The sequence below is a fragment of the Actinia tenebrosa genome, unplaced genomic scaffold (genome assembly GCF_029948245.1).
Source record: "Actinia tenebrosa isolate PJP-AT-01 unplaced genomic scaffold, QUT_ActTen_1.0 PGA_scaffold10__47_contigs__length_13832649, whole genome shotgun sequence".
Taxonomy (NCBI): Eukaryota; Metazoa; Cnidaria; class Anthozoa; order Actiniaria; family Actiniidae; genus Actinia; species Actinia tenebrosa.
Genome location: NW_028292570.1, coordinates 6,661,499 through 6,677,132, shown reverse-complemented (window position 1 = coordinate 6,677,132; position 15,634 = coordinate 6,661,499). Strand labels below are relative to the sequence as shown.

The 15,634-nt window shown below is 35.3% G+C and overlaps 1 protein-coding gene and 1 long non-coding RNA gene across 10 annotated transcripts; one reads left to right on the top strand and one right to left on the bottom strand.

Annotated features, from left to right (window-relative positions):
* Positions 1–3,618: 3,618 nt before the first annotated feature.
* LOC148912882 (uncharacterized) lies at positions 3,619–7,658 on the bottom strand. The gene is made up of 2 exons (XR_016119158.1): positions 7,465–7,658; positions 3,619–4,769 (listed from the first exon to the last, which is right to left on the bottom strand). It is a non-coding gene; the product is annotated as an uncharacterized LOC148912882 (long non-coding RNA).
* Positions 7,659–7,779: 121 nt separating this feature from the next.
* LOC148912881 (uncharacterized) lies at positions 7,780–14,512 on the top strand. Of its 9 annotated transcripts, none has more exons than XM_089026672.1 (8): positions 7,780–7,923; positions 9,310–9,368; positions 10,006–10,079; positions 10,468–10,515; positions 11,184–11,225; positions 12,052–12,117; positions 13,106–13,189; positions 13,729–14,512. In XM_089026672.1, exons 2-8 carry the CDS (start codon positions 9,329–9,331, stop codon positions 13,975–13,977), a joined length of 603 nt encoding a protein of 200 aa, XP_088882798.1. In that variant the 5' UTR covers positions 7,780–7,923; positions 9,310–9,328; the 3' UTR covers positions 13,978–14,512. The 9 variants fall into 9 exon arrangements, with proteins under 9 accessions (XP_088882798.1, XP_088882795.1, XP_088882793.1 ...); XM_089026669.1 differs by having other exon boundaries at positions 9,970–10,079; XM_089026667.1 differs by having other exon boundaries at positions 9,940–10,079.
* The last annotated feature ends 1,122 nt before the right edge of the window (positions 14,513–15,634 follow it).

The following is a 15,634-nucleotide window of genomic DNA, read 5'->3' as shown; positions in this document are numbered from 1 at the left end:
AAAGTCCAAACGGATTGATTCTCGTTGCTCAGGGGGTTGGGCTCTACGGAGAAATGCGTAGGCTCCCTGTTGTTTGTCTTCACGCGCATGGGTTGTAGTACGCCGTTGTCATCGCAAAATCTAAAACCAATGTTGGTGTGACTTACTGCCCCAAGGCAAATACTACAAAGGATCAACTTCTTTCCTGAGTAGTTCAAATTCACGGACATGCCCGTGACATCAACCCAAGATGCTTGGGTGTATTTTTTCTCACCTGTGTAAGTCGTATAGACACAATCTACTCCAGCTACGTAGGGGTTATTCATCGCCATATATAATAGCTCAGACCAATGCTTGCAGCTGTTAACCCCGCTTTTAGTAAGTTATGGTCATATTCCTCAGGTATCGCAGGCAGGACCTTCTTCTTTACGTTCTTTGGTGCGGGCTTTTCTACGTGCTCCTTCTTTGGCTTCTCTACGAAGTGAGGAATGTTCCTAAGAGTGTCAGAATTCACGTCATTCGCCCCAAACTTCATATCCTTAGTAGCTCGCTGCAGCTTGTTGTTATAACCCACAACGGAATTAGTGTTAATAACCAAATTACTTGGCATTAACCAACAACCAGGACTCAAAGCGTAATCTAGCCGCACTTTAGACTGCTGCACTGCAAGTTGATATCTCTGCACCGACTTAGAGATCTCATTCTCGATAACAGCGCTTTCGAAGAGAACAAGGAATACTTGTTGCGTTTCCTGTGACGCACCGGAGGCATCTACGATGGGGCTGCGAGTGCTAACCTGGGCCCCTAGAATGCAGTAAACGAAGGCTTCGATGCTTCGATTAATCCTTGCGAGATTCTTTAGACCAATGCCCTTTGCGGCAAAGAAAGGCGCCCAAGGATATTTCTCTTTGCTTTCTATGAAGTAAATCAAGTCACCTTTTGACGCTTTACCCCCTAAGTCGGAGAATTCCCATCTGCTAGGATACCCCATACCCGGCGTTTCTATGCTGGCGCCAACATACGAAGCATAGGTGTAAGTCTCTCCTAAACCATGGGCGGCACCCTCTTTGTTGCGAAAATCAGGGTTGGTAAGCTTAAACTCATTCCTTAATCGCTCCCATGCAACTTTATCGTATTTGTTATCCTTTGGGTTAAAGACAGTGTCACCAGGAAGCGGCGCTCCTAACTCAAACAATATCCTGCGAATAGTAAAAGCAACGTGGAATCTTAGGAAAGGAATATGGAACATGTCCGCGGCTATGCCACATCCTTTAGTAGCAGCCCAGACAGCAAAGTTTAACTGCTGCGGCCAATACCGCATGTTGGGACCTGATAACCATTCTCTGGATTCTTTCCCTGAGGTATGTTTCATGGCAGTTTCTCTAAAGATGTCTCTGACTTTTATTTTGAAAGTCGTAGAACCCACGGGTATTTCTAAGGAGGTAACCATCCTAGCAAAGTCATTTGCGCCGCCTTTGTTATCGTAAAATGGGTAATCCTCCGTTGCCGGCAATAGATTCTCTGGAAAATTAGGTTGCCTTTCTTTATGCTCGGGTTTTGGGTTCTTTGGCTCCAAGTCCGCATTGCTGTACATTCTGGAGCCTTCATAGTAAATCCCATCGGGTCTTCTTTCGAACTTACTAGGGTCTGCATGCGGAAACATCTTCCTAAAGGCCCTCCAGTTCCAGTAATCCCGGTTGTCGTGATGTGGCTGCTCCTCGATATCATTCCCAAAAGCGTCGTACATTAGTATATATAATGGATGTTATACCATCAGCACCTAAGTTGTACCCAGATGTTCCCTATACTACACCTAACGAACTAAACGCCGAAAACTTTCGTCTGAATAAAGCGAACTTAATCCTGGCTTACTTGGAAGGGCAGACAAAACACTATGAAAAAGTTAGAAAAAAGTACGTCAGAGCCCGGAGTACGCTACATAAGATTTCGATAACTTCAGGGTCCATATCTGTTGTGTTAACGGGCTCCGGCGTTGCTACTTCGCTTACTGGGCCGGGAATAATCGTTGGAGTTCCTTTGGCCAGCGTTGGGGCAGCCTGTGGTATTATTTCGGCTGTTGCTACGGGCATTATGAAACAGTTGTCAAGCAAAATATCAAAACACGACACGACAATAGCTCTGTCAAGGGCTAAAGTAAATACTATCACTGACCTTGTCTCAAAGGCTTTGCATGACAGAAAGATAGACGACGTAGAATTCTCGCTTATCTTAGCCGAAGAGGAAAAGTACGAGAAATTAAAGACTGACATAAGGAATAAAAAAACAGTCGTAAGAGATCTTTCCGAGGAATCTCGCAAAAAGATCTATCAAGAAGCGAAAGAAGAGCTTCAAAGAAAGCTTGCTCAGTAAACATCTGCTTCGAAAAGAGCGTGACGGGATTCTATTTACATATCGAACGTCAGTCTAGAAATTATGCAGATTAAATATAATAATTTTCACATACATAAGCGTCCAGATGTGTCTGGCGTTCGCTCGTGATCGTGGGACTTTGGAGCTGGGGAGGCCTAAAGTCCCGAGTTCGAGCCTCGCTGTAGACGCATTTGGACCGGTTGCTGTGAGTGAAAAAAAAAAGCCTCCCCACACTCACAGCAACCGTGGGGGGAGGGGTAGAAAGTGCGATTCAACCCCGCGATGGGGGGTTTCGTGAGGAAAAGTTGGAAAAGTCAGGGGGTGTCTCGGGACGCTGTCCGGAGTTCACCCTCTGGTGGGTCGTAAGAAAGATATATGTGTACGTACTAGAGGGCCTCTGGCGCGGGATGAAATAGGCCCCGTAAGCCCAAAATGCAAAAAACCCCACTGGGGATAGCTTGGTGTTCTGCGCGATGCATTCCCCAGTGGGGTTTCTGGCAAAATAAACGCCAGTTTTGCATTTTTATTTTCTCGGAATCCATCCTAACAGGGGGTGGTTGGGGTCTATTTTGTAAAATATTTCGTAAATTACGTCAGGATAATAAGGAATATCCTTATCCAGCCGACAAAACATCCACTCGGCTTTTGTCATATCAGAAACCTCAGGAATAGACTTACCGGTAATTTCAGACAAAAGATAGGGAATAGCTTTGTAATATTTCCCTAGCTTTAATTTTTTCAACGTTTTCCGTAGACTTTGTGGGGTTGGCTCTTCTAAATGGTCTATGATTTTCTTCCTTACTTCGTTGTTTAAATATACCGGATGTAAACCTTGGATATGACTCATCCAGTCCCTGAAGTATTTTATTCTCTTATATGGGGTCTTCTTACGACCTCCATTGGCGTAATATTGTTCTCTGGTAGCACAAGGCACGGCATTACGAATATTTTTACCGCACTCGTAACACTGTGCTGACGTGTCGTCTTCTATTTGCATTTTCTTACCACAACAAATATACTTATTTGGTTTAGTAGGTACAAACTTGGGTTTCAAGCACTTTACACAGAAATCATAAACAAACTCTTTACAATCTTCGCACTCCATATATAGACTAACATATTTGCGCTGTTGCCCCCAACCACACTTGGAGTGGGTTGTTTCCGTAGGTGGATTTTTGACACGGGTCTTGCCCGTGTTGAGATTGCGCTGGAACCCCCATTCCCTATACTACTTTCTTTGATAACTGGAAAGCCAGTCAACAACAAGTGTTTCCCACCAGATCTGAAGTATCTAGTCATTTTATAACTTGGCAGACAATGTTTGATTTACAGGTAGATCAACAATGTTCTTCAGTTGTGTAAAATATAATTAACAGGAGATTAGAAGAAAAGCAAACACAAAAACATTGACAATCTTTGCTTTGGTAATAGTACAAACAGTTAATCCATGAAACACTAATTACGAAATAGTTGAAAATAGTACTAATTAAACAATAGAAAACAATGGAATTTGCATGAAATTGTGCTATTTAGTATTGCTAAAGAAAGTTCCACGATTTAATATATTGTTTGCACTCTAAAGTACTGAAGTGATGGATGTTTTTGTGGAATTTTTGAATAATTTTAATATGTCTTCTTGAAATAAGAAATTGGGTAAAAATATAACATTGAAACTGGACTTAATAACATGTAAGCAAGTAAATGTAAAATTGTCAGTTTGTTTTAGCACTGAATCATACTTGCAAAAACATTTACTCAGTGGTAAAGGGGAAACATGTTATTTTAGACTTAAACACTAATTATCTTCACAACTTTTAACATGCAACTATGCCTTCTTGATCTATTTAACTTATAATTACATTTTCAAAACTACATGTAAATATGTCAAATATACGGTTATCATAAATCCTTGATGTCACATACTTATGCACTTCATTTGTAGAAATAGTACTTTTATTACAAGTAGAAAAATTCCAGTTTCATTTTCTTTTTTTCTTTCTCTTTTTACAGGTAACCATTAATGCACTTAAAGATCTTCTTCAATATATCAACAGTGCTGCATTTAAAGATGAATTTGGAAATGACCTTTATCTAATTTTAAAAAGATTAAATCAAGATTGTGTTGAGTCATTCTTCTCTGTCCAACGTCAAATGTGTGGTGGTTCTCATAATATGACAGCAGTACACTTATGGTTACAACCTGGCAGGCAATATCTCCTTCACAGGGTCAAAGTTAGTGTCAAGAAAGCAAACCAATGTCTTTGAAGTAGAAGAATGTATGAACGTTGCAGCCAATTCAGGCACCTTGCCTAAACGTCAGATGGGTGAAAGTATTTTCAGCAAGATTGTGTGGCCTGTTACATTAACCTGATGTTTGTACATGTAATCATCACTCCCAGGCACTCAGCTTCAGTTTAAAGCTGAAAAAAAAGGAAACACTGTTATGTTTTCATATAAAAAGCAGTGATACTAGATGGATGAAACTAACAGATGTGAAGAGAAACTATATGAAACATTGAAATCTGTAATTATTGACCATTCAAATCTTTACTTAATATGAAAAACAAAGAGTGTGACATGCCAATATGCCTAAATTTAGCTTATCAGAAGATGCTATTTATTGTTATGTATTGATTGGATGGGCATTCAGATTCACCAGTTGACAGTAAAAAGTTATTTAGTTTAGTACAGTTTTAAAACATACAATGTTGCATTTAAGACCAGATAGTTAATAACATAACTTATAGTACACTCAACAAAATTACTCAACTCTTATTTGTCAAGAGGAGTACAATTATAGCGTTAATTGTACTCCGTAGGAGTACCGAATTAAGTCGCTATGGAAACACGGCCAAACTAATGTCAACAGCAGCAAAAAAAGCTGTAAAAACTAATAACAACCAATCTTTTTTATGCATTTCAGTTGTGCCATGGACTGAAAATCGGCCCCCAAATAGACAAAGATGAACAGCGTCGCTTCGCATTTTTTACTGAAATTTTGTTGAGTGAACTATAAACGAAATATCGCCTAAAGGCTCGTGTATTAAAGAACTTTCAAAACATTACGAGTGTCTATTAATTTCCAAATTGTACGGGAAGATCATGCGATTTCCTATACAAATGCTTATAATAATAGTGACAAGCAGAGAATAACCTTATACCATGGACTGACACTATACCTTTTAGAAAATCATTTTGAAAATCATGTCTTAGAAAATAAAAGCTGTTCAACTAATCTCTCCTGAATTCCTTTTTAAATAATGTTGGGTCCCTGTGTCTCTCTACCCTTATTTCATTTAGCAGCTCTAGTACAACAATGCACAACAAATATATATACCTTCTCTGGATATGGAATGTTTAAAGGAAAAGTCTACCTTATCACTGGTAACAGCACAGAAATTTGTTTCTCTTTCCCTTTTCCATCAAATGCAGGTTTTCCTAATGCTTTCAAAAGTTTTGACAATTGTTTCCCAGTCAAATTGTTAAGCAGCTTATGTGGATCAGCAGATTTGCCAATTTCTTCCAAACAATGTGACACAGTGTCAGGGTTACTGAAACCTTCTCTTAATTTGATAATTATTTCGGGTGTTTTGTCAGCTGCACATGCTTCTTTTTGTTTGCATTTTCCAGATTTATTTCCTTTTGGCTTCTTGATTTCTTGCCTCAATGCCACACTTCCTTTCTGGGGTTTTAAATTCATCTTCTCTCGTACAATCTGCTGTTTCGACTTGACAAACATTGAACAAACTCTTTGCATGACAGACACTTGCACTGCCGCTGGGTAATCATTTTTGCAAATCTTCCCCCAAGCATCTCTCAAGGTCTTATTTTCAGACATGTTCTTTAAACAATCGATAATGCTTTGGTCATTAATTGCTGACACAGAGAAAAAGTTCTCAGTAAAATCATGTAAAAGAACAAAGAAAGGAATGACCTCATTGTTAATAACAAAATGGTATTCATCTCCTACTTTTTCATCAGTTCCAAGAGTCTTGATTAACTCTAAAGCTTTTTGTGGTTCAACATATACTTCTGTACTGTCATTATTACTTTGCTTCAAAACTAGGTTACAAGAAGATTTGACGAGGTCTCTTGCTCTCTTCACAGCCCACCCTCCGTGGTAACGAATTGCCTGCAATTCACTTTCATCAGTTGCACCGGACGTTGTAGTAATTATCAGAGGATTGTTAGATGTTTTACCTTTAACGGTCCAAAAGTGAAAAAGAATGTGCTGAAGAACAGTGTGTGTGTGTTTGTCTGGAGAAATGCCACAATTTCCGATTATTTCGTTCCATTTTTGTTCAACGTCTGCCCTTTCTGGTGAGTCACTTTTCAAAAAGTTTCGTTCGATCCTTACAGAACGTTCCTGTTTTTTCTTAAGCTGGACACCATAAAAAGATGTAAAAGCTGACCTAATGCTCTCAAGCAGCGAAGACACTGTAGGATGAGGTCCTGCATTTTTGATAAAGTTCAATACTTTCTCCGCAACAAATAATTCACGAGAAATGTTCGATTTTTCATCCGATAGTCGAGAACATATATCAACTAATTCGGCTAAAGAGACCTGATCGAAACGCTCTTCACAAAGTTCAGTCGAATCTTCCTCAATATTCACAAATTCTTCAAGATTATCCTCTGCTAAATCATCCGTCAAGTCAAGCGCAAGGAATTCTAAATCCTCTAGCACAGCTTCTGCCATCTTATAGAATCACAAACTCACCGATACTATTGTTGATACTGGCGGGAAAGGATGGCAGAAGCAATATTGTATGTAAATTTCGCTAGTCTAAATTTGAGATGTAAAAAAACCAATCTTGCTCAAATTTGCTCAGTCTGATTTTTTTCACATAAGTAGAACACTATATGAACATTTCAAAAAAATATAAACTAGGTTTTGGAAAACATTGTAACAAAGCCAAAAATGCCCTGTGCCCGCATTTGCTATATAAAATCTAGCATAAAAACCATAGGCAGTCGCTTATTAAAATGGTTCTTTGACTACAAAAACCAGCGAATTCTTCGTAATAAAAAACTCTTTTTATGTTTTGGGTATTCTCTAACACCAATAAAATTGTTTTATTGGCTAAAAACATAGATAAACAAGCCTAAATTTACCTTTGAAAGATCTTCTTGTCAGCCGAACTTCCTCTACGAACGGTCCGCCATTGTTGACAGTCAGAGTAGTGCCCAGTCCTCCTCTCCGCATCACGGATCGGCCAATAGATGTATGCCCGTTTCAACGCCCTCCCTCCTCCCGCCCTGGTCTCTTATTTTAAGAGCGCGCGTAAGAGAGAGACGACTAGGGACGAGTCAGGTCTGAAAGACTGTAGCGTGGTGGTTGTGTCCTCGATGGCAGAGATGTCTTCTGATCTATTGGCCAATAAGATGCGTTCTAGTATCTACCAATGATATTGCATGGTGATCGTGTCTTCGTATCGTCATCTTCCCTGGGGACCCGGGCTGGCAAGACTACGGACACGTTAACCACGCTACACTTACCAGAGAAAGTAGGCGGCTAGTCACAACTCTTGAAAATAATGTAAACCTCGAAGCACTCTCAAGAATAATTACCAGGTAATGTATTGTGTCTTTATCTGTGATTATTATAGACATAATCTTGAGCGTAACCTAAGTTAATGTTCCTTTTCGTTACGCCTTTCACTCTGATCAAGATGGAGGTGTGAAATCCTCGCTAGGTTAAGCTAGCCTGTTCGATATATTCGCTTTAGATTATGGAAAAAAACAACTAAAACTCCAAGTGGTTTACTTAGTTTAAGCATTATCTGAAATTCAGATTGTATTTAGATTTTATATTTAATATGGTAGGCCTCCTAAACAAGGGGAAGGATCGTCCCGGGTTGCGATTGTCTTGCTATTGTGTTTATGCTTTATAATCTCGATCTTTTGTCTACAGCATCATTTTTTTTTACAATTGAAGCTTATCAGAAACGATTTTCTAGTTCTTATATTTACGATCGAAAGTGGGTCTAATTCATATTGGAATCGAAGTGCTGAGTACTCAACGTGGACCAATACAATAGTTTGATAGCTTTCATTCAACATTTTATGAATTTTGTGTCAATACTATATGATAAGAACTCCCATGACTGATGTAGACATTATAAACTTAAATCTGCTATTCATACTATTTTTACGTTATCATTCCGGCATATATTGTCTTTGGAGGGAATTTATGGATGAAGTCCTGGTATAACACTGAGCCCATGAGCCAGAATCACATGCAAATGAACTACCTGTGTAAAACCAAACCTTTATGGTTAGGAGGGTAACACAGGTAAAGCACGAATTGGAGTTTAGAAGTTGATTTTTATGGAGGGACAAAAACTGGAGGACCCAGAGATAAGCCCTCAAAGCACAGGAGAGTTCTTACAAATATCTTTGCTCTCTACAAAACCAAGCAAGGCAAGGCTCAAACTCAGGTTGCGTTGGTGAAAGGCAAGGCTCAAACTCAGGTTGCGTTGGTGAAAGGCAAGGAATTAAATACTGGCTGCTATAACACCCCTACTTCCCGCATATTTGACCTCACTAGCAGCTATATGTGGAATGAGAATAAATCAAGGCACAGCTTAAGTATGAGCTTACCAACATGCTTATACCACTTTTGCCATGTATAAATTTATTAACCTATTACCATGGAAGGGCAGTTCAGCATTCCTTCATGTGTTTGTATCATGGCTGGAAGATTTCATTTATTATTTGAAATTTAAATTTGAGTTTGTTTTGAAACTACTAAAATGAAGGTCATAATCTTTAAATCGTAGCATTGGCTAGGAATTGGTCATTCAAATATTTGTGAATGGGTTTTTTGAAATAATAGCTGAAAACACTTCTTTGCACATCGATGTTTAAAATTCGCTGTCTGCATAGATATGAAAACCACAGCAATAGGCAACTAGAAATGAAGTAAGTTTACAATTATAACTTTTTCTCCATATCTAGAGGCTGAGAGCAGGATAACATGGCAGGACAACAAATTAATGAAACTACAAACAGTAGTGGTAAGTAGGAACTTTTTTCATTTAAGGGATTTCACATTTTTTTAAGGCTGCTGCCAAAGAAAATTTACTTGTTCACCTAGCTTCAAAAAATGAATAGACATTTTTGAGAGTTTAAGTGTGCTAAGGTCTGGCTTAGTCCCATATTTCCTGAAGCACATGTATTTCTGTTCGTCACAAAACGTATCAGATTTTACTGAAAATTTGCTCATTGGGTAGTTCCAGAAAATATCCATACCTATACCATGGGCGACACCGATTTTCTTACCCCCTAGCTTTTGGAAATTTCAAAACGGCTAAAGGCCCCTGGCCAAGGAACTCCTTATTTGTTTATCCCCCCCTGTTCCCATTGGAATTCCATGTCACTATATATACCCTTAGAATTATTAAATAGCTTACTATGAAAGAGATTGTTGCCAATTCTTTGCAAGAAGAACTGAGATGAATCAGGGAATGGAAGTCGAAAAGCGAAGTGCATATATTACAAAACTTTGTTTAGAGGTCTTAAAACTTCAAAATCATAAAAACAACAAATACTCTTGTTCTTTTCATAACTTATCATCAATATTTAAAGTGCACCTAAACCCTGATACGATACTTTCAGTATTGATTGTACATGGTCATGGTGTTGTCACCTTAGACAGAAAGCGGGCAAAAGCTTTCATTGGGAACAAGTTATCCCATGCCAGAAAGCCAAGTGCTTACCAAGGCAAAGTAAGAAAATGTTTTGTATATTAAATACTTTAGAGTGGTTGGGGTATCATTACTATGTATACTTTGATTGGTGCAGAGTTTTATGTTGTCAGAGTACAGATGTACACATTATAATATGACAATCATGGTTATTTCAAACAATGAGCTTCCTTTCAGTTGCCATGCTGCACAGAAAAAAGTAACTAATAATTTTTTTGATTTTATTTTTATATAAAATAATTGCTTTATTTAACTTTTCTGCGCATTAAAGAAAAACGATAAAAAGTCATATACTCAAATCAAATTGTCTTTTTTCGCACCACATTTTTAAGCCATCTGTGCATCTGGACGAGTGCAGACTTAATACAAGATGTACATGCAATCTGCTTATCTTATTTTTTTTTTATAGAACAATTACCACAGCAAAACTAGGGGTACGTCTAGTGGAAAAACCAAGGTGTGCAACATTGTAGTCTGTCATAGATATAACCTTTTAAAATGATATATAGATCAATATATGTTTTCTAAAAAATGACCCGTCTGTTGATTTTTGAATTATGTACAATTATTGCAAAACAGCCTGTGAATGTACATTATAACCTTAAACATTCAGTGACTATTAGGTATATTTTTCCATTGTCTATATAAAGAAAATTTCTTTTCAATTTATTTATTCAAAGCCACATTACATACGTGTATTACAAGCCCTTGTTATCGAGCATTTTCATAAATGATATCAATAAACAAATTAATATTTATTTGTTTATTTACATAACTTTATCCATGACAATTATCTAATTTCCAAAGCTATATTGGAAGGGGTAAGCACAACAGAGATTGGCTCCAAATTAAATGCACCCTAACGAAAAATTAAATTACATATAGCAAAAAAATACGAATAATGATAAACTCTAGTGAAAAAATCAGGTGAAGATTTACCAATTATACTTAGATGTAATTTAAAGGCTAAGATTATGGCAAAAATTGGTCTGATCTATTTTTCATTAATTACATCTTAAGTAATTCTAAAGTAAGGGGCAGTTAAGATGAGGATATCAGTAGTACTAGATCTAGGATTTTGTAATCATAATATTCAACTATAAACATTACATTTTGTCTTTGAAGGTGGTGTCAGCTCAGGATACCCTGAAGAAAAGAAATCTTAACGTAAGTTTATTGGTTCAGTATCCTTGAAAATATTGTCTTCCCTATGTAATCAACCAACATATGTACAGCCCCCTGCCTTTGTTTTGTGTTAACCTACATAATTTATTATTATCATTATTATTATTATCGTTATTTTAATAATATGTTTTTAAATATTATTATAATATTCATGATAATAAGTATAAAAATAAAAATAATTATTTTTATTTTTATTATTTTTATTATTATTATAATTGTATCATCACTTTATAATCCCATAGCAACTATTGTATTATTTTCAATTTTCAAATTTCTTTCCTGTCCAAATTAAAGATTAATCTGGATGGCTTCCATTCGCATTTTTTGTATCTGCCAATCAAATCTCAGGGGAAACAATAGAAATTGACTTTGAGCCAATCAACGCAACATCTGCTTACGACCGGCCGGCCTTTGTTTACTTTTTTTCAATTTTTTTTCCAAATGGTGGAAGTTGTTAAATTGGGATCTTCTTTTTGAAGACCTTTTTAGCAGTTAAAAAACGGTGATATAATTAATCTGCAATAGTATTACATGTCTGTCCAATTTGGAAATAATTGAATTTAAAAAATCCTTGAACTGCCAAATATTGGACTCGGCCTATCGGCCTCTTCCAATCTTGTCAGTCCTATGAATTTTTTTCATCCAATTATTTTCAAACAGGACAGCATGTATGTAATCCTATTACCTATACTTATTAGTATTATTATTGATAATATAATTAATAATTATTATTTAATAATAATAATAATAATAATATTAATAATAACAACATACATTTATGCTCCCAATATATCTCATATACATGTAGGGCTTAAAGCAAACAACTGATCATGAAGAAGAGGGACCAAGCAACAAAAAAGCTGCTCTTGAAATTGTAAGTACCTGTATCTTTTATAAAATTTAACAACTTTCTTTGTTGTATTACTGCTATGGGTGTCCAACTTTAGCCACCTCTACAGAGTTTTTTTACGAAATTAATACAAGCACTAAATTTTTCCTCAAAAATTCAGATAAAATGCAATCTTAAATATTATTATTTAGAACTCTTAGAAAAGCTATCATAGAATTCGAAGGCTCTATAACTAGATTTACATATTGTAGTAATGTAATTAGGCACCATCCACTGTTTTCTCTAAAAAAAAAACATCAAGCAGGCTTTGAACAAAAACATCTCAAATGCCCTTAGTAAATACCAAAAGATTTAAATTCAAAATAGTTTCGTAAATAGACTACTTTTTAAATATAATTTAGCAGTACATGCAGTCTTAGGTTTAGTACCTATTTTAGTTTTTTGTTAACTTAACTTTTATCGTATATATTTGCTGTAATTATTACTATAGGTTTTTAGATCTTCATAGATTTTATAGATTTTATATGATTTTCTTACTATTGTTGTAACCTTCAATATTTTGTTTATTGATTGAGTAAAGACCCATTGTTATTATCATCATCGTCATTATTATTATTTGAGTATTCATTACTATGCTACTATATTGAAAATCATAAATTATATTATTTGAAAAAATAAAAAGGTGGCCATATGATTGGATGCACACGTCTGTCCTTATAGCTTCAAGATTGCTTTTTACTATATATGAATATGATTATGAACAGACCATTTTATTTCTTGTAGGAAACATGTTAAGTAGAGAATAATGAGGTATCAAATTCAAATTACAAAGAAATTGGAATATTTTAATCTGTGAATCTTTATATAAGGCGATAAACAATGATTAATTTTGTATAAAATGTTAATTAATCAGTTGCAATATTCTTTTAATTTAATTTTTTTTTTTTTTTTTTTTTACATCAACGATTTTCAATTATGTTGTGAATGTTTGATATTTTCATTTTTATTACAGCAACATGATGGGCAAAGTGACTACTTCGAAAGAAGAGAGCAAAGGATAAAGGGAAACAAGTTGGAAATGTGGAAAATTGGCCTGGTAAGATAATATTTATTTAGTCAGCATATAGTTGAGTGGTCAGAGCATTGGTTTCACAGCCCTGCGGTCCAAGGTTCGATTCCCACTCTGGCCACTAGATGACATTGTATTTGTTAATTGGGTCCCTGTTTGGACAAAATACAATTTCTCTGCCATGCTTTTTAAATAGTGAGCCAACTGGTTTGTCTCCTAGCCAGTTGGGATTTTTAACAATATTATGTTTATATTACGGTTTCTAATTTGTCTCCCCAAATTAGCTCTTCAAGAGCTAAATACATTGAGATGTAAATAAAGTGCATTTATTTATTTAAAATTTTTTTATTACTTCAACAACATTTGATTTGATCTTCTAGCTTTCTGGTGAAGCCCAAGGGTAACAACGATTAGACATGTGTATATAATATATATCTCTACATACGCATTACTTACAAAAAATGTTATCAACAATATTGTATATGGGCACCCATGCATTGCATGTAACATATTATTGTTGTTCTGATGTATTGGAGATACTTACTGTTTCCTTTTGTTTATTTCAGCTTACCAAATCAGAGGCAACAATTGTTGCTCTGTTCTTCTTGGGAATACCAAAATTGCAAGATGTGCAAATGAAGGTTTTGAAGCAAGCTTGCTTAAACAACAATGTCCCCTTCACAAAACTCTCCAAGAAGAACCATTTGTGTGAACTTCTTGGGGAGCTTTTATACGAAGAAGAAATAATAAGAAGAAAAAATGACGATGAAGGTTTTACTTATAGTAACCTTAAATCCATGATCACAGATATCTGAGTCTGAGTTCACAATTTTATTTTATTGCCGCTTTTTTACCAGTTTTTCCATGTGCATCCCTTGGTAGATTGTAGAATGACAGCCATTTTTGGGTCAATTGAATGCTCTGAAACATATTTTTTTATGATTGTTGTGCGATGACAATTTTCTGAAAAAAGGTTGACATAAATAGCACATGAAATTCATATCTGCGCAAATGAAAAAATCCACAAATTAAATGCTTTCTTCTGAGGTCTGAGTCTTCTGCGAATATTAATGGAAAAGATATTTGAACATCAGCTATATGTACATGTCACTTGTACAGCTATGATCTAGACCATTTTGAACATCACCAATAATAATACTGTCGAATGGAAACATCATAAAATTATTTAAGATACTTTTTCAAATTTCTCATGTTAAAATGTTTTTTATCTCTGGACAACAATATTGTATTTATATATGTGTATGCAGTCAATGTATTTAGCAATATATTCTTGTATGCATTAATAAATGTTAATTTAATTGCAATAAAGTACATTTTTTTTACTAGCAACCAAGCACTGTTCTGTTACTTGTAACTTTAGATTTCAAAGAACATCACATAAATTCACGAATAATATCACAAAAATTATATTTACAAAAAATGTCACAGTTAGAGTGCTCGCACTAAACCCGTGAAACAAGTACTTAACAATTTTTAGTACTAAATAGTGATAATCAAACAATAGGAAACAAAGGATTCTGTATGAACTGCCTGTATGAACTGCGTGCACTCTATTTACAAACAATTTATAAACAATATGAAAGAAATTTACAAACAATTTACAAACAATATGACTTAGATTTACAAACAATGTGACAGAAATTTACAAACAATATCACAGTAATTTACAAACAATATGACAGAAATTTACAAACTGTGACAAATTTACAAACAATATCACAGTAATTTACAAACAATTTACAAACAATACGAAAGAAATTTACAAACAATATGAAAGAAATTTACAAACAATGTGAAAGAAATTTACAAACAATTTACAAACAATATGAAAGAAATTTACAAACAGTTTACAAACAATATGACAGAAATTTACAAACAATATGAAAGAAATTTACAAACAATATCACAGTAATTTACAAACAATATGAAAGAAATTTACAAACAATATCACAGTAATTTACAAACAATTTACAGTTAAAAAATAGTATGTAAAAGTACATTTAGTATGTAAATGATGATTTACAGTGTATTTACAGATTATTTCCATAGTATTTCCATAGTATGGAAATTAATTGATTTTTCCAGTGTACGCGCCTGATGATGACTAGCATTAGAATGAATGGCAGCTTCAAATCTTTCTATTGGTTTTCATAGATGACGTGATTGTGAAAGCGAACTTTATGTAATTTTACTTAAAAATAGATGACATTATTGGAAGTACAAGAACTAAATTTGTTGCTTGATATTGGATGTAGGATCTGTCAGCAGCAGCACTAGGAAACCTAGCTGGATGATTCAATCATTCAGTGGCAAAATTATTACAAACATCGCACTCTCTGGAACAGCATGATAAAAACCCGCAATAGAGTCCTGGGATTTGGGTAGACAGTGATTAAAATATATAAAAACACTGCAAAACGACTCTAAAACTGCAGTGGAAGAAGGGGAAAA